The 27,120-nt window shown below is 41.6% G+C and overlaps 1 protein-coding gene across 2 annotated transcripts in view; it reads right to left on the bottom strand.

The window, feature by feature from the left end:
• Positions 1-25,028, bottom strand: part of LOC124134158 (kin of IRRE-like protein 2) — a 55,844-nt gene extending 30,816 nt beyond the window's left edge. The window contains exon 1 of one of the 2 annotated variants that reach the window (XM_046498838.2): positions 24,354-25,028. In XM_046498838.2, coding sequence (XP_046354794.2) covers positions 24,354-24,426 — 73 coding nt within the window. In that variant the 5' untranslated portion in view covers positions 24,427-25,028. The remainder of the gene's footprint in view (positions 1-24,353) is intronic. The other variant, XM_046498837.2, reaches the window with a different exon arrangement.
• Between the last annotated feature and the right edge of the window lie 2,092 nt (positions 25,029-27,120).

Below are 27,120 nucleotides of genomic sequence, written 5' to 3'. Positions count from 1 at the left end.
TCAAGGAGACACTTACATAACTCGATGTTTACAGCGAGTTGACAATCTCATCGAGAGTTCAAATTGCCTGTCGGCGTTTCTTGATACCTCATCTCTTTCAGAGACATCGCCGTGAGATCCAATATGTGGTTATGCGGGAATTTTAATACTTTTGTTTGCCATTTTGCCCTTGAGTGCGATTTTTTGTATAATTCCGTTTGACAGTAGCACATCCCAGTATGATGTCTATAAAACTTCAGTGACGACGAGGTCGTTGAGGAAGTGGTCGCCCTTAAAGTCTAAACACAGTCACCATAAAATGGCAAAAACCTTAGTTCGGTACTGCTAGTTTATAGTAAAAACCTTTCTTCGGTACTGCTAGTTTATAGTAAAAACATTTGTTCAGTCCAGCGATATTATAGTAAAAACCTGTGTTTGGTGCAGCGATATTATAGTGAGTGAGCGAGTGAGTATGGTTTTACGCCGCTTTTAGCAATATTCAAGCAATATCACGGCGGGGGACACCAGAAATGGGCTTCACACATTGTACCCATGTCGAGAATCGAACCCGGGTCTTGGGCGTGCCGAGCGAACGCTTTAACCACTAGGCTACCCGACCGCCCCCCAGCGATATTATAGTAAAAACTTTTGTTCGGTACTGCTAGTGTATAGTAAAAACCTTTGTTCATTCCAGCAATATTATAGTAAAAACTTTTGTTCGGTACTGCTATGTTATAGTAAAAAACTTTGTTCGGTACTGCTATATTATAGAAAAAAAACTTTGTTCTGTCCAGAGATATTATAGTAAAAACCTTTGTTCGGTACAACGATATTATGGTAAAAAACTTTCTTCGGTACAGCTAGTTTATAGTAAAAACCTTTGTTCAGGCCAGCGATATTATAGTTAAAACCTTTGTTCGGTACAGCGTTATTATAGTAAAAATCTTTGTTCGGTACTGATATATTTTAGTAAAAACCTTTGTTCGGCACTGCTATATTAAAGTAAAACCCTTTGTTCGGTACAACTATATAATAGTAAACACTTTCAATGGGTACAGCCATATTACAGTAAACACCTTCGTTCGGTACAGCCATATCATATCTAGGACCACTTTCACTTTCCATAAACTATAAGATTAACCAAGTAATGGATATAGCCTCCTCCTCCCTCTTCTGAGGATGAAGGCCCCAACCGGAGGGAATATCCAAGGGCGCTGTGCTGATATTCCCGAAGGCTCGGGCCTTCAATTCACAGAAAACCAGAGGGAGGAGGCTTTATACAACGTATGCACAGACCACATATTCTGATTTAGATTTTAAAAGGTAAAATTCGCCGCATTTGTATTTGCACGTGGACTTATTGCTACTGCAGCTGTGTGTCTCCGAGATTTGCGTGGTTCGGGTGCAATGTCTTGTCGGCTTTAATCGGCAATCATCGTCCCATTAACGAAGTTTGGTTCATGGGAAGAAAAGTTTGCACGTGCATCACGCGCTGGAGAAAAACGTGGCCTTCGGTATTTCCGAGATGTCTCGGTCAGAATTCTGTTATAAAAGAGAAGGACTTGGACGATTTTTAGTTTCGCTGAGGAGATTTTAAAGGCCAAAATGGGAGAAAGTACAAAAGTAAGAAATGAATGGACGCGATCAGTATTTAAACGATAGCATATTTGCTTCATTTTCGTCTGCTTTGAAGGGTGCATATTCGAAGTTCAATTTGTTTGATGACCTATATATCAATGAAGCAAGAAAATGTTTAGATAATCTTATGGAGAGGTGAGCAGTCGGGATGGTTGCTTCATGTAGAAAGAAAGACAGAAGTTATTAGCTTTGGAGAAGAAGATTTGTGGGAGAAAGAAGCGTTATACGACGATTTGCTTCACAACATCCTGGAAAGAAAACTATACTTATCAGGTAAAACTAATCAGAATTACAATTATGATTGTAATGCGTTTCAAAACCTACCATTTTGACATTAAAATTTGATTATATTTCAATATATTATTCGTTTCTCATATTACTTCCTGGTTTGCATTTTCGTTTTATCAACAAACGTTAGAGCTGTAAAAATGACATTTAAAATTAAATGCCTAACATTATTGTGTATGCACAAATGAAGGATATTCGCCAAATCAACCTTCAGTGTTATATTTTAGGACTGAAATTCTCTTTACGTGGGGGTAGAGAACACTGTGCTTGGTGGATGGTCAAGAACCCGCAGGTAACGGCACCTCGTGCTGACGGTTCTTGAGATACCCGGAAGACTCGTCCAAGACTAATCCTGGAGGTCTAAAACACAGGTGCCGACGAGAACCTCACTAGACCTGACCGCTGCTACTTCCGCATATACCAGGCGTACAAATCTCTCTGGGTGGTATTCTTTCAAATTCATAGTGAGAAATAGTTCTACGTTCATTGTTTTCCGCCTTTTGATTTCAGTACTACTGAACGTAACAAATGTAGAAGTACATTTAGAAGGCTTGCGTGTTTCCTGGTCGGAGTAAAATACTAAGATTGTCGACACAATGACATTTAAGAAGAAGCGTTTGTATCATTGTCAAACTGTAACTTTCAATTGACTTTCATTTTGCAACACGCATCCTGAAAAATGGAAACAGCGTGAGTCGATGTAGTTCAGTGAGAGGTGGTTCCGGGTCGGAAAAAAAGACAAATCAGACTCTTCGGCGGCAACACGCCTCCACCAGGAGAACATCGACGAGCAGACACTCTGTGTACGGCATAGATTGGGATACGATGACGTGCATCAACCAAGTCAGCGAGCCTGACCACCAGATCCCGTTAGTCGCATCTTACGAACAGCATCGTCGCCTTTTACGACAAGCATGGGTTGCTGAAGACCTATTCTACCCCGGATCTTCACGGGTCTTTTAATACAGCTTCATTACCTGGTGACGCCATCGTTGGTCAAAACCTAGATGAATATTATGCACAATTCACTGACTAAGGATCACCCAAAGTCAAGCATCTCCACTGGTCAGTACACAACACCACTGACAATCAACTGCTTTAAGTGTAATCGTTCCGAAACATTTTGTTATTTGATAGATATTGACTTGACCCTAGTGTTTGTATAAAGAAGTGCTCATATTACTTATGTATGTATGTAATATACACAATAATATATGTTTAAGATATTTCTTTACGAGAACTTGTATGTATTGTGAATAGATGTTAACTATATTTGTTGTCTAAAATGTGTTTAGCACCACATACGTGCGTTAATGAAAAGTTATTCACTATCATTTGAATATGATTATTCACCATCAGTGTCAGAATGTACAGTTTTAGAATACAATATACAACAAACAAATATCACGAAGGTAGCGTAAATCGGGCGGTAGATTGAACAATAAAGACACATACAGTTAATCTGTATATCGGCCATCACAGAAACTGCTACTCAGATTTTATACACGCGATGACGAAGCATTGATGAACCTAGAAATCAAATCTACCGTCGGGATAAATCAACTTCATGCAAATGATAATCATAAGAATACCAATACGTACCGGTCATATCCCACAGCTACTATTGTTACTCACCATTATGCATTTATGTCATGTTTTATTATACTTGCTTTGAGATGATTGTTATCATTTATCGTGTATATATATAATCTACATTTCGTAAATTGCGTGTCTTACTTCAAACGAAATAAGCCAAGCGTATTTATACGGATTTTACTTAAAATGCAGTCATAGTTCATAATGTACGTGTCGTGATGCAATGCTCTGTGGACATGAAAGTGTGCTCTACCTATAGCTATGTCCCCTACCTTTTCGGCTTCCCCACCTAAGTGTTATAACCACTGAAACTGATTATTCGATCGTTATTCTGTTTCATGTATTCATACTATTATCATTATATATGCCATGTATTGCCGTTCTATCTCTTGTATTCTGTATTATAAACATAACACCACTGAGTGTAAACTTCTTGATTGCCATCGTTCTTCTTCTTCTTATTAAGATATAATCAAGTTCCTAAACACGGGCCAAAAGCTGGATTATAGTTGTTCCACCATACCGACAAAGTTTGAGGGTTCCAACGTAGCGACTTTGTTCTAACGTTCAATCATCTTAATCTCAACACCCCTGTCGTCGAAAATATTCAGTTATTGATTTTGTAACATTAGTTGAATACAGACCTCATATGAATTACGTGTTTTCAATATGTTCAGTGGTGATCTGTCCTGGTGAGTAATTCTGTTTAGAGGCAGGAGATGGCTTTTCTAACTCTGAATAACAATCTTAAAGTCCTTCCTACCAGAGTTTAATCCAAAGCCTTCCAATGTTTGAGCAGGACATTCCCCAGGGATAAAACTCGATTGAAATAATGTTATCCAGTCGTGGAGCTATAGAGAGAGAGAGATTCTTTATTTCCTCCAGAAGTTAATCCGAAGATTATGCATAATTAATCAAACGTATTCACACAAACTCATATTACCTGTACATATATACAATACAAGACAGTAGCACCAGTGTCATACCATTCACACAGTACAAAAGGTTAGATCAAATGACATAATCAAGGTAAGGCTTTAGTGTAAGTACATAAGCAGAAAATATCAGTATAACAGATTCCCATGTAACTATATCAATACATTGTGAGAAGTGAGTATCAGCACCAAAGAAAAATGACAACATATCTTCTTCATCTTGTAATTCCAACTGGACATATGTTTCAACATCAAGCAGATCAATAAAAGTTGAAAACAGTTCATTTCTTTCCTGCAGAAGAGCTTCACAATGTAATATGTGATTTTCATAATCAAAGGCATGCTTGTTACACAATAAACAGTCCCTGGAAGTTTTGTTTCGTGATGAAACTCTAACACACAACTTTAAACTTGGGTACAGATATGCTAGTTGCCATAATATATGGTGAGTAAGCTTTGTGTGTATTAGCATGAAGCGTGAAAGACCTGAAAGACTTTTCTGCGCCACATATTTCTTCATATTCATGAATGGTTTTATTAACCATTTGCTTCCAGTTTCTCTTTGTAGGAAGTACACCACAGCTTACATATGTACAAAGGTTGTTTCGTAGGTTATACTTGTTAAGAACTGATAATAAATCTCCACATACAGATTTAGGATTAGTTGGATTTGCTAATGGGGGGGGGGGGGGGGGGGGGGGTCTTACACAACTCTCAAAGTCCTTCCTACCGAAGTATTATCCAGAGCCTTCCAATCTTTGAGCAGGACATTCCCCAGGGATAAAAACTCGATTGAAATAATGTTATCCAGTCGTGGAGCTATATAAGTGTTAAGATTATTAAATGGACACCATCGATTGAACTGTTAATACAGTTATTTGATAGGTATTTATATTACCAATGGCATCATGTATTTATGTGAGGCAAGCTGCAATTATTTGTACTGCCATATGCTATGTAAAATAACATTATTCAATTATCAAAAGCGTTTGATTTCCAGAGGAGCGAAGTAACGCAGCTTGTTCTTACATAATTGAAAACATCCTGTGATATATTATCCATGCAGATGTCGGTATAATTCTGAGAGAACCATACAGAGTGCTCCCTCTGCTTCTTTGATAGCTGTGTTTGAGCTGATGGGCCAAGGGGTGTCTGTGTATATCACGTTAATCAGGCATCATTATTTCTGAGGCACTTGGCACTCAATAGTCTTCACTTGAATGCTTGAATAGATTCGTTATAGCAAATGCCGTCAGAAATATCTCACTGAAGGCAACATGCGCTACCCTTTGCTTTGATGCCAACGTTATACGTAATCCGTCATCCGCTCAAGTGACAAAGTTGCAGCATTTGAGGAGTCCGCGGGACACAGAAGGGGAACACTGCATTTCACACAGGGTGCCATGTCACTCATGCCATCAATTAGATTCAAGAGGGATGCCCTTGGAAACTCCTCAGTTCGCTTTCAGCATGTATGCATATCCAAGTTGGTGATAACTGGTACCTCAAGGACTACTTTGAAGTCGAGCAGCCAGGCAGGATTTACTGGTTGCGTGGAGTTTGTACTGCAGTATTATTGCATTTTGGAGGGCGTGGACTGAAATGAGGGCGAGCTGTTGGAGGGAGCAAGCTTCGGTGTGAGGGGCGCGCTTGGATGTTATTCAGCCACAGCTCGTTTATTGCATATTTCTGACTTTATAAGTTAAACAAAATGTTTTCTTTAGGTGTGATCACCGTGGTTTGTACCATTGTCACGGGAAGTAATATGCTTCAGACAATCTCTATTGTATATATTCGCAATGCGAAGCCCATTCGGTAAAGCCTAACCGTAAAATCGCTGCAATATAAACAATGCATGTCACTTATTATTTGGGGAGCAATGTAGGAAACATTCCCAAATCAATTATCTGTTTGATAGAAGGAAAAGTTAATGTGACCGAATGTGATCCCTTCTATGATGCATCTTTCTGTATCCATGACAACTGAGTTTTGTTTCAGCACTGTTCTGTCACCTCACATGACGGTAGGTCGACTGTGTGACCCTTAAAGCACTTGTGTGAATTAACTGAATTAATCAACAATGAATAAACTACAATAAAGAATACATCACGAGAAATGTCACTAATCCAGGGAGTGTACACCAATGTTTAGCACTGTTTTATGTGTGGCAGCCATGTTCTTGATGTCCCGATATTGATGAGAAATTCACAACAGTTCCGCCCAAAGACTGACTAGAGTATCAGTGTCATATACAGGGCGAGCGCTGTTATAGACATTATCTTGTGGTTGAAGGCGTTACATGGAGTAAAGTCTGCCCCTGGGGACAACGATCCGGAACGTAGCGAGTTATCAATCATACCCCTGTCCTCTTAAAATACAATTAATGTTTTGGTGCAGTAATAACACGCCCCAGGATCACAAATACAAGTAATAATGTTTAATCTGGGAATACAATTAGATGGTCTTCATCATATTATGTTCCTGCGTTGGTATTGAAATATCAATGTTCATTTTTCTGGAAAAAGGAATGCTTTTGTGAGCAAACACTGTAAAGCTGTATACAAACAGAGATAATTAAATGGACAAGCGTGGTCGCTTCATAATTGTTGACCACAAGCTCCCTTGGCAACTCATCAATATGTATCAATATGTAAGACTGTATCACTGTCATTACGTGTGTATGGCCAGGTAGATTACACACTATATATTGACATGGGGTAATTAGCGTGGTCATTACAATGGTCAGATCAGTACTCCAAGGACCGTGCAGCCACCTCATCGACAGAACAGAACCGTGTTACACCATTGCTAGCATTGTGAGAGGTATATAATATTTACAGCATTCATGCATGCATATAGTCCTGCGCCATCAACTTTCCTTAATTCCACATATGAAAACAGCAGGGGAGGAACGGTTCTTTCGAAGAAAATCAATTATTGATTGAAAGCATAAGTCCATAGCATGGATAGGTAGAGCAATATGCATGTATACACATTCATAAAATATGGTTTTCAAACAGACGCAGATATAAAGAGTAGAACGCATTAAGTATTAATGGGTTGGGCGGGGGAGAAAAATCACTCAGAACAAGAGCGCATATTTTTAATTGTATTCTGAGCATTCCAGTGGTAATCACGTTGAATTACCCATTTTAAGAATACTTCAGTTGTGTTTTTGGTAATGGTGGTTTAAGAGCTATATGCGTATTCCTGTTTCAAATACTGGACACATAAAAGCTAGTGTAATTCATCTCCAATATTGTTTTGTACACATCGATTACAGATTCCATTAAAATGTGAACTGTTTTTTCATCTTTTCGACAGGAGAATAGCCGTTACAGCATCTTCAGTCCATCCCTACAAACTCGGTAACTCCGGTCTCTGACAGCCAATGCTACGCTTATAGATCGACATACAACTTGTATTCCCGTCCAATTATCTATTTATGGAGAAAGTGGTTATAATTTGTTTATCCACAGGGAGGGTCAGCAAACATGACTGTCTCTCCGGATGGCGGCGTCGTGTGGTGTCGTGTGCGACGCTGTCGTCTCAAGTGACGCGCAGTCAACACGACCAGACAACACAGATGATGAAGTGATAATTGATCCAATACAAGACGCCTGGTATTGAACAGAAGAGTCAAAGAAGAAAAATGCGATTACGACGTTTGTTTGAACCAGGCAACTACTCTACGTACTCTTACACGGAACATTTAATGAAAAGAGTAGACTTGCAGAGTAGAGTAGTCTCTACGGCAAAATTTTTTATTTTAAATCATACTTTCTAGACTATGTAAATAATAAGAACAAATTGTCCCCATAAGAGACTGGAGTTCTTAAACTGTCCACCTATCTAGACTTGCCTTTAAGGAGGATAGAATTACTACACATCCACAGACTGATCTTTCGATGGAACTTTGGAGCAAGGCTATGTAAACTGTCGCCATTGTGTGCACAAGGGAGACGTGTAGGAAACAGGACAGAGAGACATGAGGACAGAGGGAGACGTGTAGGAACCAGGACAGAAGGAGACGTGTAAGAGCCAGGACAGAAGGACAGAAGGAGACGTGTAGGAACCAGGACAGAAGGAGACGTGTAGGAACCAGGGTGCCATTGTACAAAGCGATCTTAGCGCTAAGGTGATCTTAACTCCCATACTTTAACATAGACTTGCGATAGTCGTAGCGCTAAGGTTGTTTTGTACAACGACACCCAGGACAGAAGGAGCCGTGTAGGAACCAGGACAGAGGGAGACGTGTAGGAACCAGGACAAAAGGAGACGTGTCGGAACCAGGACAGAAGGAGCCGTGTCGGAACCAGGACAGAAGGAGACGTGTAGGAACCAGGACAAAAGGAGACGTGTAGGAACCAGGACAGAAGGAGACGTGTAGGAACCAGGACAGAAGGAGACGTGTAGGAACCAGGACAGAAGGAGCCGTGTCGGAACCAGGACAAAAGGAGACGTGTAGGAACCAGGACAGAAGGAGACGTGTAGGAACCAGGACAGAAGGAGCCGTGTAGGAACCAGGACAGAAGGAGACGTGTAGGAACCAGGACAGTAGGAAACGTGTATATATGAACCAGGACAGAAGGAGACGTGTAGGAACCAGGACAGAAGGAGACGTGTAGGAACCAGGACAGAAGGAGACGTGTAGGAACCAGGACAGAAGGAGACGTGTAGGAACCAGGACAGAAGGAGACGTGTAGGAACCAGGACAGAAAGTGGTTGAATTCTAAGACAAACATATGATGATGACGATCAAAGTACCTGCAGTGGATTGGGGAGGTGTCCGCATTGATAACAGAGCTGTATCTTATCAGTTTTTAGAAGGAGAATCGTTATCTGCTACTAAACTAGCGGTATACACATAGACAACTCATATCATCCAATTTTATCAGCAGTTCGAGGCAGTTACCCCCTTAAGATCACCAAACCGTCGTTTGCTGATCAATATTGTCGGTGTAACAAGATTAACTGATGGGAGGCTACATTTAGGAAGACACAGGCAATAAATCATACACTGATAACACATTCGTGACTCAAATGATAAACTATATCAATCATATGACAAATATAATAATTTTAGTATAAAACTGAGAACAGCCCTTCAGAACGGCCGACCTGACCTCACGCGACGTAAATCAAGATGGCGGACAGACGTCAGTGACGTATTGTGACCTTGCCCTCCCACAGAGGAATTGCTTCATTTGACTAGTTATCCAAGCCAGTGCCCCGCATCACTGCTTCATTAGTTGTAGTTCAGGTTTACCGAGTGCTTCCAGCAGAATGCATCGACTCGGCAGTTCCGGAGACAAACACTGACGCCATGGATCGCCTTATTACCTTGAAGATTTAATGAGGTTTATATATATCTGTCTGCTTGGGCAGCAACGTCTTCATTGAGGACAGCGATAGAGAATAGGCCTGGGTTTTGATCCATTTCAAATTTAAGGAAGAGAATTTATGGATGTCAACTTCTTTATTCTGATGAACACAACGTTTCGAAGTGTATAATATGTATATTTATATATATATATCCATTACTTCATCGGGTGTAATTGATGAAAAACAAGTATTCTAAACGTTGTGTTCTTCATAATAAAGAAGATGACATCCATAAAATCTCGTCCATATTTGTATCACATCTTAATGGCATTCAAAGACTTCATTTTAAATCTGGTTGAATTAAACAACACGTTTTGTCTTTCAAACCGCGGAGCGTTATAAAGGTCATTATATATTATTCAGAAGACTGTGTGACTTACATTTCCACAGACACGATAAATACATGATATTAACGGAAGATAATGGGTTACTGTGTGTAAATATGTAAATTGCGACCGTCGACCAATTGAGTGAAGCAGAGAGTTGATAAAGCGACATTCCGACGCTTACTGTTGTCAGCACACAGTCCTTGATATATTACGGTTAGGTACATGTAAGTATAATTCCGAATGACATTTGCTAGTTGTGGCATGCGATTGGAGGAGTACAGGCAACTTCAGTACTAGCATGAAAGGAATTTCAACTATTTCAGGACGAGAAAAACATGGATGGCCTGCAGTGGAACTTAGAACCTTGTGATCAGGCCGCCGTTCCTACATGTGTTTCTGTAGCGGCTTCTTTGGCAGAAGTTTGACGAAAACATGTAATCTGCAAGATCAGATAACCGAGGCGCTTTACACGGGGTAGAAAAAACACCATGGGTTGGGGTATCAAAGGGGACGAGTTTCTTTGCTGGGTAATTTTAACTAGTGTTTGCATTGCTTTAAGGCGCTTTGTGAGGGAAATCAATGGAATTGGTCACAAGAAAGTGTCCACACTAATCAAGAGGGAAGAATATGAAAGGCAAAGCATTGTGCGTGTCTTTGGGAGTTGTGACGTCACGATGTGATCTGTGCGCATTTCGATTTGGATATTAGACACATAGTTTCAATAATTAGGTATCAATGTTCCAAGTCAATGTGTCGGCACACATACGTCACGGAAAGATGACACTCCCATCACCGTGATAGCTCGTGACTGTATTTTCGTCCAGCAGCACATTTCACCATAACTGACACGTCTTGTCTACCTCGTCGTAGACAAGACTAATGGGTTTCTGGTGTAGAAATGCCAGCACCTTGAATATGATGTTCTCGGTTTTAATATTATTCAGCGGTTGTTTGGCAACATTCAGTATCCAAATGTGAGACAAGATGTATTCATTATGTGTCTTCATAACAGCGTCCTAACATTGCATAAACACCTTATGTATCGAACAATGTCTGTATATTTCCCCGTCTCTGTGGTTATGTACACTATCATCCTTTGAGAACAACCCCTCCGTCTTCATAACACCCCTCTGTGTGGACAAATCACAGTGCCCACATGAAATCCTGTCTGAACAACACCAGCATGACACCCTGTCTGTCTAAACAGCGCCCGCAAAGACAATGTCTGTCCGAACAGTGCCCGCATAACATCCTGTCTGTCTGAACAGTGCCCGCATAACATCCTGTCTGTCTGAACAGTGCCCGCATAACATCCTGTCTGTCTGAACAGTGCCCGCATAACATCCTGTCTGTCTGAACACTGCCCTCAAAGACAATGTCTGTCTAAACAGTGCCCGCATAGCACCCTGTCTGTCTGAACAGCGCCCGCAAAGACAATGTCTGTCTAAACAGTGCCCGCATAGTACCTTGTCTGTCTGAACAGTGCCCGCATAACATCCTGTCTGTCTGAACAGTGCCCGCATAACTTCCTGTCTGTCTGAACAGTGCCCGCATAACATCCTGTCTGTCTGAACAGTGCCCGCAAAGACAATGTCTGTCTAAACAGTGCCCGCATAGCACCCTGTCTGTCTGAACACTGCCCGCATAACATCCTGTCTGTCTGAACACTGCCCGCATAACATCCTGTCTGTCTGAACTGTGCCCGCAATAACATCCTGTCTGTCTGAACAGTGCCCGCAAAGACAATGTCTGTCTGAACAGTGCCCGTATAACATCCTGTCTGTCTGAACAGTGCCCGCATAACATCCTGTCTGTCTGAACACTGCCTGCAAAGACAATGTCTGTCTGAACAGTGCCCGCATAACACCCTCTCTGTCTGAACAGTGCCCGCATGACATCATGTCTGTCTGAACAGTGCCCGCATGACATCCTGTCTGTCTGAACAGTGCCCGCATAACATCCTGTCTGTCTAAACAGTGCCCGCATAACGCCCTCTCTGTCTGAACAGTGCCCGCATGACATCCTGTCTGTCTGAACTGTGCCCTGATAACATCCTGTATATCTGAACAGTGCCCGCATAACATCCTGTCTGTCTGAACAGTGCCCGCATAACACCCTGTCTGTCTGAACAGTGCCCTCATTACTCCTTGCCATGTACCCCCAGAGACATGCCGACTAAGACAGAGGCACACGATGACATCCGTTTGTAATTTGTCACGGAACATACGTTTTTAACCAGAAGCTTACAAGTGTGCAAAGCAGCCTTCCTGAAGTGTTGACACAGTTCTGTCTTCAAGAGCGACTGTTCATTCCCTAATGCACGTGTCAGGTAGTAGGCCCTGTGTTTACAAACACGACAGACAGGGCACGTGGGACGGGGCAGGGGAGTTGACCTGTCTGTCGGTGAGACACATTCACTGCGTGTAGACGTGACAAGCGGTGCTGACTTGACACCATCACGTCATGAGGAACGGCCGCTAAGTGGGCTGCGGCCTCACAATGACAAGGCACGCTGTTTTAGAACGAGAGGTGTTTGGGCTGAAGTAGGATTAAAGCATGATGGTATTCCCTGGTGGCGTTGTCTCTATATGCCTATAAAGAATCAGGTTGGACAGGGTTGCGCAAACTGCTGTCAGGTCGTGTTTATATCAGTGAAGTGGGTTTAACGTCACTTTGAACAGTCGTGCATGTGATTCAGTAGCTTTTCGTTACATTAACTCTTGCCTTGATCGGGGCTATGATTGCTCATAATAAGGACAAATAATATTAATGTGATTGATAAAAGTGCTTGTATTTTCATCCCGGGACGTGCTCATGATCTCAATGGTTTTGTTTCTTGTCCAGACTCGAATATTTACAGGTCGCCTTCGGGTAGCTAGGGTATTGCTCTGTGCGGCCTTGAGACGATGGACCCATGTGTTCCACTGCTGTTGGCTTGTTTGTTGCTTCGTTTTTATCAAACAAAGATAAATACTTCCAGACAACCGTTAGTGTGTTAGATATTGTGTTTACAAGACTATAGGAAGAAGATAAAAATCCATTGTATCACAGACAATAATAGAAATTGCTTTCTCACAAAACGATCACCAAAGTGACGGTAATAGGGCGGGAGAGTCCCAGGTATTTATCGCTTCTCAAATCGGAGATGAGTTGCACGGAAAAAACTGTCATTGACGGGACATGTCTCGCTGACAGGCGATACGGCTCCACCGGTCCTGCCCATTGTCAAAGTTATGTTTGTTTCAACAAACGCTGTAGTAAGCATTATCACACCTTTGTCCCATTACATCACCGAGTCCGGATCACATACCAGTGATTGATAGCATGAGCACCGCACCACGCCTTCAAGGCACGATGGTACAGTACTTAATCAGCCAACGACCAATCAAGGAAGAAATAACCCGAGGACATACAAGTTGTTAAAAAATAATTATGCCGTTGAACCCTATGTGGAACATCCCCTTAATGACAGAATCACTGACTACATGTACATGGTGGCCACGAGGATGTACCTTATGAAGATCTCGTTTTGACTGTACAGACTGTATCGAGAAGGAAAAGCAGGGCAAAACTTCTTCCCACATGAACCATGGCTCTACCTTAAATTAACGCTATGTCCTGGACAAACAGTATGTCAGCACATCCAGATCTTATCTTTTGCGTTGCCCAAATCTGATATGCTATTACAATTAAGCGCCGGCAGATTCCATATGGATGATGCATGTGCATATATATGTATATATATATATATATACTTGGGTATTTTAAGTAATATATGTTTTGTATTTTAAATGTATCTACGAGTCTCTGTGGGTCTGTGTATGTATGTCCCAGTTTAGGCAGCTCCTTTAACCGGCATGGCATATCGGGGGGGGGGGGGGGGGGGGGGGGGGGATACTTTCTCCCAAGGTCCCCGTTGATCTGTCTGAACTTGTACAATACGGATCACGGCGGGAACTGAGGTCCACGGAATGCTGCCCATATTCTACCTTGTTTGTAATTAGTTTCACAGTTCAAGGGAAATTAAATTAGCTAGGATTAGCAATTATCCCGAACATAGCGTTTATTGATAGTGAACATTGAAGGCATAGATATTATAGATATTAATAGTTATGCTCAATAGCGAAAATTCAAGGCAAATATATCAATAGTTATATTTAATAGTTAACATTTAAGACATAGATATTAATAGTTATGTTTAATAGTGAACATTCAAAGTATAGATATTAATAGTTATATTTAATAGTGAAGATTCAAGGCAAATATATTAATAGTTATATTTAATAGTGAACATTTTAGACATAGATATCAATAGTAATAGTGAACATTCAAAGTATAGATATTAATAGTTATATTTAATAGTGAACATTCGAAACATAGCTATCAATAGTTATATTCAATAGGGAACATTCCCAATATGGTTATTATGTATCTGAAACAGGACATTGAAGATATAGTTATTAATAGTTATATATAATTGTGAACATTCAAGATACAGTTATTAAGAGTTATAATTATTAGTCAACACTAGATAAAAGTTATATTACATAGTTAACATTCACGATACAGTTGTGTAGCTATATATGTATAGCTAGCTAGATTCCAGTTGTTTTCCCGGCGCCACACATCATGTCTTATAAGCTGTAACTGAGGACGTGGTCAGAGTGGAAGTTGTTCATACGTTATTAGCTTGTTCGTGATAATGCATATGAAGTTACGGCGCTGTATTACTTTCCCCACTTATTCGGGGATGTACCTGGGAGCGACTTATCCACATATCATATGGCTAGGCATAGGCACCAAATCACAGAGTGAAAACTTCTTACCGCGTGGTTATCGACGGAGTCGGCCACGTGCAAGGTGATATCAGTAAGACCACTCTCCCGCATACCAAGTAGCTTGCTTGAAAGCAAAACAGATTGTAAGGCGGAGAAAGGTTATGGCAGTTGGGTATTCAATTGACAATTCGCCTACCGACTTACATACATGCAGGTGACGGGTCTATCTACCTTCCTACTTCAACCCTTCTCCTTATTATAGCCTCTATGCAGGAGGAATGTGCCGTATTGACTCTTACTACCTGCCCAGCTGATCTGCCTTGATTCCACTTAAAATAGATCTACACCAGCACTGCGCTCTGAGGAGATACTAATAGTGCTATCTACAAGACAAATATGTGGACGAATTTAGATGGCAGGCAAAATTACCAACATAGATTACAGTGCAATTTGCAGCGACCAGCTAACAGCCGCTATTGACAGTTTGAATGATCTAGGATTGACAGAGAATGGTTAATCTACAGAACAAACATGAGATAGGTATCTTAAGAGACGGGAGAACATTTGACACTCCCGTGTCTGAAGAGAACAGACTTTAAAGGCAGATAATTACCCTGTTTATCTAAACTCCATGACGGACGTGTGAGGGGACGCTAGCAAGGTCTTCTATCGTAATCTATTTATCATGTAATGATACTCGAGTTGTCGTATAAATTGTCAAACTATTAAAAGTCAGAATACCAAACGTTATTAATGGATAACATACGTCGGGATTTCATTGTCAAGAATTGTAATCTGTTACTTCTAGGAGCCATTCAATCACGTTAAGCAGGTAATTAGTCGCGTCGTGTTCCCATCTGTTTTCAGAAAGAACCACTTCGGTGCGTGCATTGTGGATGATATAGCGAAAGCTCACGGCGACACACACACACACACACACACACACACACACAAACACACACACACGGTAATGTAAAAAGGCACGACTTCATCTTTCATGGAAGCTGAAGGGAAAAGTTTGCTTGTTGGTGGATGCCTACTGCACAAAACCGTGAAGTGGTGAAGTTTTCATGAAGTAAACCTGGACCAGAAACAGATTGGGTTATATATGGGAGGCAGGTGTGGGGTCTATATTCTTTCGAACCTCTTCATGGTTAAATCTACAAGATAACGAGGTTAGACGTCTCGACCCATACACATATATACATATAGATGAAACATATATGTCCCGGTTTCTTTGAAGTTTGCACTCAGCGAAGTTAATGCCTACTGTCAACCACTAGGGATTCATATAAAAACTCGTACATATGTCTGAAGCCAAGAATAAAGCATCTCACGAGCATTGCAAGAGTGACCCCAATGAATCGGGAAAGTTGTTTCCTCTTTCACCTCCGTCTAATCACTGATGTTGTCTGCAATCACAATGTTCAGATAGACGTTCACAGGTCGATGACAGTATACGGGTTACTGACACGGGCAGGTTACTGGATCACGCTGACCGAGTGGAGCGTGCCACACAAGCCCGTTGGGTCCCCACGGTAGGGAGTCCTGCACAACAAGGGCCTCGTCATGCGGTCAGCTGTTCAGGGCACTTCTTTGTCAGTGTGATTTGTGAGGAATCTGCACGCATCGCGTTACAATATGCATGCGGTACATCTACTAGTTGCGTCTGTCCCCCTGCATCCCACGGTACATCTACACAATACTATGTCCCTTAGCGTCGCACAATACCAAGTCCAAAGGTGTCGTACAATCGTACATCCCTCAGCGTCGCACAATACTAAGTCCCTTAGCGTCGCACAATACTAAGTCTCTTAGTTTCGCAGAATACTAAGTCCCTTAGCGTCGCACAATACTATGGCCCGTAGAGTCGCTCAAGTATGTCCCTTAGCGTCGCACAATACTAAGTCTCTTAGCTTCGCAGAATACTAAGTCCCTTCGCGTCGCACAATGCTGCCTCTTTGAGTCGCACAATACTAAGTACCTCAGCGTTGCACAATACTATGTGCCTTAGTGTCGCACAATACTATGTCCCTCAGTGTTGCACAATACTATGTGCCTTAGTGTCGCACAATACTATGTCCCTCAGTGTTGCACAAGTATGTCCCTTGGTATTAAAAAATAGTGTGCCCCTTAATGTCGCACAAATACTATGGCCTTTCGCGTCGCACAATGCTGTGCCTCTTAGAGTCGCACAATGCTATTTCTCTTTGAGTCGCAAAAAAATAAGTACCTCAGCGTTGCATCATACTATTTCCCTTAGCGTCGCACAATACTATGTTCTTTAGCATCGCACAATACTATGTTCTTTAGCATCGCACAATACTTTGTCCCTCAGTGTCGCACAATTATGTCCCTTAGTATCACAAAATAATGTGCCCCTTAATGTGGCACAATACAACGAGTTGTCGCCCCGGTGTTACGATACATATGCATGAGCCAGCAAGTCAGAGGTTCTGCCTGCAGATATCAAATACATGCCTTCAACGATCACGGGCTGAAACCATTCCTGATTATGATGCAACGAAACACACATGTGCCCACAACAGTCATGTTACATAAGATATGAATACTTAACATCCACGTCGGGACAATTCCTCCTCGATAAACACACGAAGACGTTATACTCTGTCTGGCAGATGCACAAGACATAAATCACGACTGTATATTGAAGACGTGACAACCATCCTTGGGGAATCGTTGGGCAAGTTAATTTCACGCAGTGTCTATGTTTCATGGAAATAGTGCAACTCCGCTAGCTTTAACGCCTCTTCTGGAACAGATATAAATACTTGGCAACGTTACTGAAGGTTGGATATTGTTTATATATAAAGACATTGAAACATTACCTATATTTAAACATTGCTCAGATATCAGGACTTGACAACATGGCTGATGTTTTGGTGCTGTTAAAGATATACAGGCACAATAAAATGACTGATGTTTGGATGTTGTTTTACATATCGACCCTTGGCAATATGACTGATTGTAGGGTGTTATTTGCATAAAAAAACCTTGGCAACATGACTGATTGTTAGGTGTTGTTTTGATATAAATCCTTGGCAACATGACAGTGCTGGGTGTTGTTTGAAATATAAATCCTTGACAACATGACTGATTGTAAGGTGTTTGTTTTAGATAAGGATCCTTGGCAACATGACTGAGTACTGGGTGTTGTTTGAGATATAAACCCTTGACACCATGACTGATTGTTAGGTCGTTGTTTTAGATATAAATCCTTGGCAACATGACAGTGCTGGGTGTTGTTTGAAATATAAATCCTTGACAACATGACTGATTGTAACGTGTTGTTTTAGATAAGGATCCTTGGCAAAATGACAGAGTACTGGGTGTTGTTTTAGATATAAACCCTTGACAACATGACTGATTGTAAGATGCTGTTTAGATAAGGATCCTTGGCAACATGATTGAGTACTTGGTGTTGTTTGAGATATAAACCCTTGACAACATGACTGATTGTAAGGTGATGTTTTAGATAAGGATCCTTGGCAACATGACTGAGTGCTGGGTGTTGTTTGGACATTGATACTTGCATGCCAACATGGTTGATGGACAAACCAGCAGATAGGTAAGGCGAAAGGAGCTTAACATTCTCGAGTTTAGTCCATACGTTTCTGTCTCAAATAACGCTATGTGATCTGAATATACATATCGCACTTGTCTAATGACAATCAAAATACCTATAGTCTTTGACGTACCTATAGTCTTTGACATACCTATATACCTATAGTCTTTGATGTACCTTTAGTCTTTGACGTACCTATAGTCTTTGACGTACCTATAGTCTTTGACGTACCTATATACCTATAGTCTTTGACGTACCTATAGTCTTTGACATACCTATATACCTATAGTCTTTGACGTACCTTTAGTCTTTGACGTACCTATAGTCTTTGACGTACCTATATACCTATAGTCTTTGACCTACCTATAGTCTTTGACGTACCTATAGTCTTTGACTTACCTATAATCTTTGATGTACCTATAGTCTTTGACGTACGTCCGACACTACCCGACAAACACACAGTACAATACCATGTGGAATATACATGTGTTGATATTTTATCATTACATGTACCAGACGCCTTGTCATCTCCTCGGCAGTTACAAATGCTACCATATAAACGGTACGTTTACACCAAATGAGGCATTCTATTGCATAGTAATGAGGTGGGTGCTGCACTGTGCAGCTGTCTCATTGAAGACCTCCATGTACTCAAAGCAACTATTGAAATACGGGGATAAAAAAAACTAATTTATATGACAAATGAAGACAAACTGACTGAAATTGAATGTATTATGAATTATTTCCAAGGATATTAAAAAAAAGAAGATATACAGGCAACAGATAGGGTCATCGATAGGTTGAACCAGTTCAGTGGATACAGTACAGCATCAGGTACACTCACTTAAACTATGAATACACGTAACTACGTAATGCGACATCGGAGATCAGTCAGGTAGGGCACGTTTCACAATGTTTGTTTGTTTGTTTGTTGTTAAACGCCGCACTCAGCAATATTCCAGCTACATGACGGCGGACTGGACATAATCGAGACTGGACCAGACAATCCAGTGATTGGCAGCATCATGAGCATCGATCCACACAATTGGCATACGATGACATGCATCAACCAAGTCGGCGAGTCTGACCGCCCGATCCCGTTAGTCGCCGTTTACGGCAAGCATCGGTTGCTGAAGACCTATTCTACCCCGGATCTCCACGGGTCGGTTCACAAGGTACCTGTCCTGTCTCTGTGTGATGACCCAGGGACGACCTGGTCCTCGAGCAGTGACAACTGTTCTAGTGGCCTTGTACTGCTGTCACATCCCCCAATCATACGTGCAGCTACTGGCAACTGTTCTGGTGGCCTTGTACTGCTGTCACATCCCCCCAGTCATACGTGCAGCTACTGGCAACTGTTCTAGTGGCCTTGTACTGCTGTCACATCCCCTCAATCATACGTGCAGCTACTGGCAACTGTTCTAGTGGCCTTGTACTGCTGTCACATCCCCCCAATCATACGTGCAGCTACTGGCAACTGTTCTAGTGGCCTTGTACTGCTGTCACATCCCCCCAGTCATACGTGCAGCTACTGGCAACTGTTCTAGTGGCCTTGTACTGCTGTCACATCCCCCCAATCATACGTGCAGCTACTGGCAACTGTTCTAGTGGCCTTGTACTGCTGTCACATCCCCCCAATCATACGTGCAGCTACTGGCAACTGTTCTAGTGGCCTTGTACTGCTGTCACATCCCCCCAATCATACGTGCAGCTACTGGCAACTGGTAATGGAGCTTTACGATTTTGTGGACATGAACTCAATGCTTCAATTTGTGAAAATTTGGTGTCCGTTCAGAACCGGAGTAAAATGGTCTTCAGCAACCCATGCTTGCCGTAAAAGGCGACTATGCTTGTCATAAGATGCGACTAACGGGATCGGGTGGTCAGGCTCGCTGAATTGGTTGATGCGTGTCATCGTATCCCAATTGTGTGATGCTCGAGATGTCAATCACTGGAATGTCTGGCCCAGGCTCGATTATTTACAGACAGCCGCCATATAGCTTGAATATTGCTGAATGCGGCGTTAAACAACAAACAAACAAACATGAGAATTTGTCCAGTGTTTACAAGCTTCTGCATTACCTTCCATGGTTAAAATATTGATTTCATTGATAGAGCCGCAAACAATCATATTAATGTGGTCTTTAACAACTGGGGCTTATCATTAGTTCCATGTTTGAAGAGGAGACCTTGACGTGTATCTACAATTTTCATTTTAAAACTGTTTTAAAGAAATTTTAGTGCACGTTATGTCATTCTCTTTTCATTACAGAACACAATGTTTACCGACAGTCGACCACGCCAAGTCATTCACTGTTACGTTTGCGATGGTTATTCGGAGCTCATCTCATCGAAATTATGTATGGAATTTCCATAGAGATTGTATCCTGGTAGTGCGTGGAACAGGAACGTCTGTGAGCCGTCCATCATGGCAGCTGGCACCAGGGGGTCGACACCGGGTGTCAGGGTGAGGTCACGTGGTGGTAGAATAGCTTCAGTACACCCTATCACTGAGAACATCAATATGTCAAATCTTCATGGATGAGGTGAAAGTGAAGACGCAGGTCATCCCAATCTCATTCAGGGTCAAGGACAGATGCATGCGAATGTGTAATATGTCAGAATCATTTGTATTGGTGTCCTTATCAGATGCTCGTTCACGGTATGTGTGTGGATTGAGCGGAGACACTCTCACTGCTGCAGCTGCTGCCCAGGTCGGTCAATACATCCAATGTACAACTCCTGCGTGTGTTGGTATAGCTGTGCATGGATTTCGTGCTTTTTACAAACATCCACAAAGTACACACAACATACTGTCCTCGACGATGTTTGAAAACGACAAGTGAAGCAAACATTATAGTGAGTGAATGAGTGAGTGAGTTGGGTTTAACGCCGCTTTAAACGGTATTCCAGTTATATCATGGCATGTCAGCTAAATGTGGGAGGAAAGCCCGAAGTGATGCAGGTCTCAGACGTTAACCACTTCGGTGAAACCCACGAGCACGGGTATAGTGCCTTACAACCTAGAAACATAATCGGGGTGAACCGGGATTCAAACCGACAATCATAGGTTTCTGGCGTGTCCAAGGGACGCAACTCTGCACTTTGTAGCATTTTGTATCATTGTTAACCAATGTACAACATGGTTACCTTTGTGTATCATGTGTATCATTGTGTATCATATGTATCACAGTGTATCATTGTTTATCATGCGTTTCACAGTGTAACATTCTGTATATGTACAACTGTATACAACTATATTTTTGTGTACAACTGAATATATAACACTGTGTACAACTGGGTAACAATGTGTATCATTTATAGTTTTGTGTTGCACTGAGCCGCAGCGTGTCTGTCGCATGGTGTAGGTAGCACCGAATCATTCAGAATGATTCTATATCTAATGTATCATTATGTATCAATGTGTATCAGTGTGTATCCTTGGGTGAGTTGGAAAACAGCTCAAGTGGAAAATGGAACTTAAACGACAGGTTATTTTTAGATAAACGCGCTGCGCAGCATACTATCGCTGTATGGGATGTATGAATATCACCCAGCTCGACATTATGAGTGGCAATAAAACAGCTTCTCTGAGTTATGAATATTTGTAACTGATGCGGACTGTTTTCTTCATGCTGTGTCATTTGCATACTAAACCAGAAACAATCCTCATTCAGATTCAGTTACATTTACACACATAATTATCGCTGTTTTCATTTCGCAACAATTAAACACGTGACAATAATATCCAAACCCTCTGACATTATCGCGTTACACCATAGTTGTCGGCCTAAGCAGGTCAAGCACCTCTAACCAACGCCCATCTGACATATACATGTGCATATATCAAAGGCAGCCATAACGTAAGATTACTTCGTCGGCATTTCGTATGAATTAATGTAACCGTTCTTGCAATAAGTAATAAATATGCGAGGACGCAAAAAAGAACGGCCATGGAAAAGGCGTGTACATCGACATAAACGTATCGTTCAATGCATTGGTATACACAAACTATCTATGTTTCTATGCTCGCGTTGTTATTGCAATATTGAGATCAATAGACGCGCAGTAGTGCAGCGTATTTACATTGGGAGTTTCATTCACGATGTAGGCATCAATATCCCGGGATGCCTAGCTCCGCTGTAGGCGACAAGTGTCGCCAAATGCCATGTTCAAAGGAACGGTAATGTGTGTCAACAGCGAGGTGTCGGTTTCTCATATACCCAGTTCAATAAATCGGTTTTGTTAGGTGGGACACATTAGCGTTATAAGAGCAGCGGCTTACCTATGAAATACACTGTATATTGCTGCCAAAAGAGACATTTAAACTGTTCGGATCATGGTAGAAGCCATATAAATGGCTTTAGCAGTAGGTTGGATTTAACGCCGCTTTCAACACTATTCCAATCACCGCGTGTAAGCTTAACGTGGGAGGAAAGCTCAAAATTATGCGATTATAAAAGGTTACAATACGTCAAAACATTCATACAATGAAACCCATAATGCTGACAGAGAGAATCTGGGTTCGATCCTACCGTCAGCGGATCCTGCTGCTCGTCAACAATTCGGTTAGGAAACATCGTATTGTAACTAACACCTCTAGTGATTATTAAGATATATATTTAATTATTTGAATAGATAATGATAGGACACAGTAACTAGCATCACGTGTGTTGCCTCTTCCTTGAGGGTGTTACTTCATCACACAGACCTAGAAACAAACACATCCAATATCCCCCAAGTAAGCCTTCTATACTTTGGCAAAGTTCAGAGATCTTCAGTGCTGAGTCTATCCGAGTTACTTTCTGTTATACATTAGAGAAAATCTAACACGAACACAAATCGAAATACACGAATCTTAGAGACAAAGACTTCAACCCCCCATCACTGAATGTCAGTACGTAACGTCAACAGTCCGGGCGGAAACGCTTCGGTCCTGATACTTGAATTACAAGCACTCCTTTCACCCTCGGAATTTTACAAATTGAGTAATTAGTTAAATAAGAAAAGGAATGCTTTCTGTGAGATGAGATGGTTCTCACGCCTTTACAACTAAGGCCATATGTTTTGGGGATATTCTGTCGATGACCCTTCTTGGGGTCGACGAGGGCATACCTCGTGTGTTCACCATACTAGAATGTGCCGAGCCCCATCGGGATAGGTAATCTTGCTACAATTGAAAGTCTGCAACAAACCAACAGGACTTCCATTTAATAATATTCCGGGAAGTGACATTAATGTGAACAAAGCAATAACGAATAAATATTAAGGTTTCAGCTGTGTCCAGCTGATTGTGCGAAATAAGCTATCCGAATTCCTATTTGTATGTTGTCAAAAAGAACGTCATGGATATGAAATATGATGTATTTTCTCAGAATCATTCCCAGTCTAGTTCATTATTTATGTAAATACATATATGGGAATAGATAAAAAATATAGTTCATATATATCCACAGCTAGGTCTCATGAGAAAGTCTACCTGTTGGGACTTAACTCTAGACGTTCACAGCCGATCGAGGCAGCCTCAACAGCAGACAAGCAATGCTTGCAATCTGACAGTCAATTTTCGATTGTTTTAAGATTATTCAAATCGTCGTCCCACGGCCCAGTTCTAGTTAACAAATTGCGTGTCTTTGTGTAGAGGAGCTCTATTGCCTTATGAATGAAACCGCGTGTCGACGCGAGGCGTCTGATACTAGTGATAGTTACGACCAAACATGCGCTGAAAGTGAAATAGGTTGGATCCAGTGCGTAGTGCAGACACGACGGGTAGCTGGAATACATGGACATTGACATGAACACAAACTAGTGATGACAGTTATCAACACTCATCTCTTACCTGTAATTGTCTCCGATATGAACGAAATGAGAAGAAGTACATCCACGCGGTACTCCATGTCTGAAATTGACATTCACAGAATATAGCACCATAAAGGTTCCATACCAGAGTCACAGCTGATCCAGCACGTGTACATTTCACAAACAACCCCTATAGTACGTGGTTTCCAAGTTGGATCGCCCCATGTCAATTGCACGCCGCTCGCCTGTCTATTTCACGTGCACCGCCGACTCGGCTGATATCGCTTTAGTAATCTATCGGTGTTTTCCTTCTTTCTGCGGGCCGGTATCCACTTAATGCCTACAGTGATTAAGTCAATTTTCCACTGCGGTAATTTCCTTGAGATTTCGCGAGTTCTGTAATATCCATAAGCGATAACACCACGTGGTCAAACATACAAACACCCATTTCACGGCGAGCACAGCTAACTGGTGTCTGAACTCCGTCAATAGACTATCACAAATGACTTGAATAGAGCGTTCGCATCGCAGGGGACGGGATTGGCAGCGTACACTGAGAAGCTCAGCGATAACTGTGTCGCTTCGCGTTTCTCACCAATGCTAAGCGGATAGTGTTTATTGTGGGAGATGACATTCTTGGAGGGCTGGCACAAACCCTCCTACAGAAAACAAAGTCTTCTTAACTAAAGAACCAGAACCGCGAGCGAACACGTGTCTGAGAGAAATTGATTAATCTGTTGAGGAGTTCAGAGCCAATCAGAAGCCGAACAAGTGAAATCGACCATACCGCATGCCACATGTATTCGTGTTGCGACACACGGAATGGCTAACTTAACGAAACACAGTAGGTTTAGTAGTCGAGATCGATGTTGAGTTGAACTTTTACGAAAGTTGATATAAGACGTGTGAAACATCGCCTTTTCTGCTTGATCCGCTGGCCTGTCATAGCCGACTACGCTGTCGTGTGATTTAACAGAATTGAATTTGAACTGAACACGCCGAAATCGAATCGCCATGGTAACTTGTTACATATGAATGGATGTCTGTACCCTGGTGATTGCTCATTCGACCACTCCTGCCTCCACGCTGTAACGGCTATTGTCAAATACCACTGCAGTGTACGAGCGGCTTAATGATTAATGTATTAGCCTATTAATGAAATATAAACGCAACAATAGGAGATCCCACACACGAGTGTATTTCTTTTCTCCCATTTAGCCACTTTACATTTGGGAACGTTACACAAAGACAGCATAACGTCTGTCGTGATTATGCATTTCCAAGAAGAATCTCGATAAAACAACGCTATTGAGCCTGCCGCCGTGTACCTGAAGTCGCCCGGCCCCCACGTTCAAACACGGGACGTCTTCAGTCGATATTTATATATACTTGATTTCGTTTAGACTAGCTGTGTTCCCCGCTGGATTCCAGCTTATTGACAAACATCTAAAATTCATTACCACACACAAATTTATATATTTCTTGTATGACAAAGCCAAAGATGTATTACGAGTGCGTACAGAGATAGTTAGACTTGTACAAGTCTCTAAGGCAATAGTTATTAGTTTAAATCATAATTTCTAGATTACGTAAATAATAATAACAAGTTGTCCCTATAAGTTGAAGACGTTGTGTTGTCGTGGGGACGTAGACGGTCGCAAAATGACACGCTCAGCGAAGAATCCACGCTTGCTGTAATACGACATGGATCATGGTGTCGCTCACATGGCCGTCGTTGTAACTACAACAAATCTTGGCGTTGCACGTCCCCAGCATATCGGTTCACACATTGTGTACTAGTGTTTAGTCCTGTTCTCCAAAGTGACGTATGTAACTGTTCCTGCTTTCCCCACCAGAGCACACCATCTGAGATGTCTGTGTGGACAGGATCCTTCTCATTACCGTAATACTATATATTTACGTTTCTCTGCCACGATGAAGGAATTATCATTCTGCATTTCGTCATCAACAAGGTTCAACTAGTAATATATTGTACAGTTGATACATTTCTTATTAAAGTAGTTGTTCAATTGCTTACCTTAATTAGCTGAATCTGACTTAGAGTGACTGAGTTGGGTGTACAGTGTACATGTGTAGTGAGATTAAGTTTGATAGTGAGTGAGTTGGGTGTACAGTGTACGTGTGTAGTGAGATTAAGTTTGATAGTGAGTGAGTTGGGTGTACAGTGTGCGTGTGTAGTGAGATTAAGTTTGATAGTGAGTGAGTTGGGTGTACAGTGTGCGTGTGTAGTGAGATTAAGTTTGATAGTGAGTGAGTTGGGTGTACAGTGTACGTGTGTAGTGAGATTAAGTTTGATAGTGAGTGTGCTTGTGTGTACAGTGTACGTGTGTAGTGAGATTAAGTTTGATAGTGAGTGAGTTGGGTGTACAGTGTACATGTGTAGTGAGATTAAGTTTGATAGTGAGTGAGTTGGGTGTACAGTTTACGTGTGTAGTGAGATTAAGTTTGATAGTGAGTGAGTTGGGTGTACAGTGTGCGTGTGTAGTGAGATTAAGTTTGATAGTGAGTGAGTTGGGTGTACAGTTTACGTGTGTAGTGAGATTAAGTTTGATAGTGAGTGAGTTGGGTGTACAGTTTACGTGTGTAGTGAGATTAAGTTTGATAGTGAGTGAGTTGGGTGTACAGTGTACGTGTGTAGTGAGATTAAGTTTGATAGTGAGTGAGTTGGGTGTACAATGTAGGTGTGTAGTGAGATTAAGTTTGATAGTGATTGACTGTTCATGTGTGTCAGATGAAGGTATATAGTGAGAAATTATGTTTGATAGCGAGCGAGTGTGCTTGTGTGT

Source organism: Haliotis rufescens, unplaced genomic scaffold (genome assembly GCF_023055435.1).
Source record: "Haliotis rufescens isolate VD_foot unplaced genomic scaffold, xgHalRufe1.0.p SCAF_1, whole genome shotgun sequence".
NCBI classification, from domain to species: Eukaryota; Metazoa; Mollusca; class Gastropoda; order Lepetellida; family Haliotidae; genus Haliotis; species Haliotis rufescens.
This window is presented reverse-complemented; position numbering and strand designations above follow the sequence as displayed.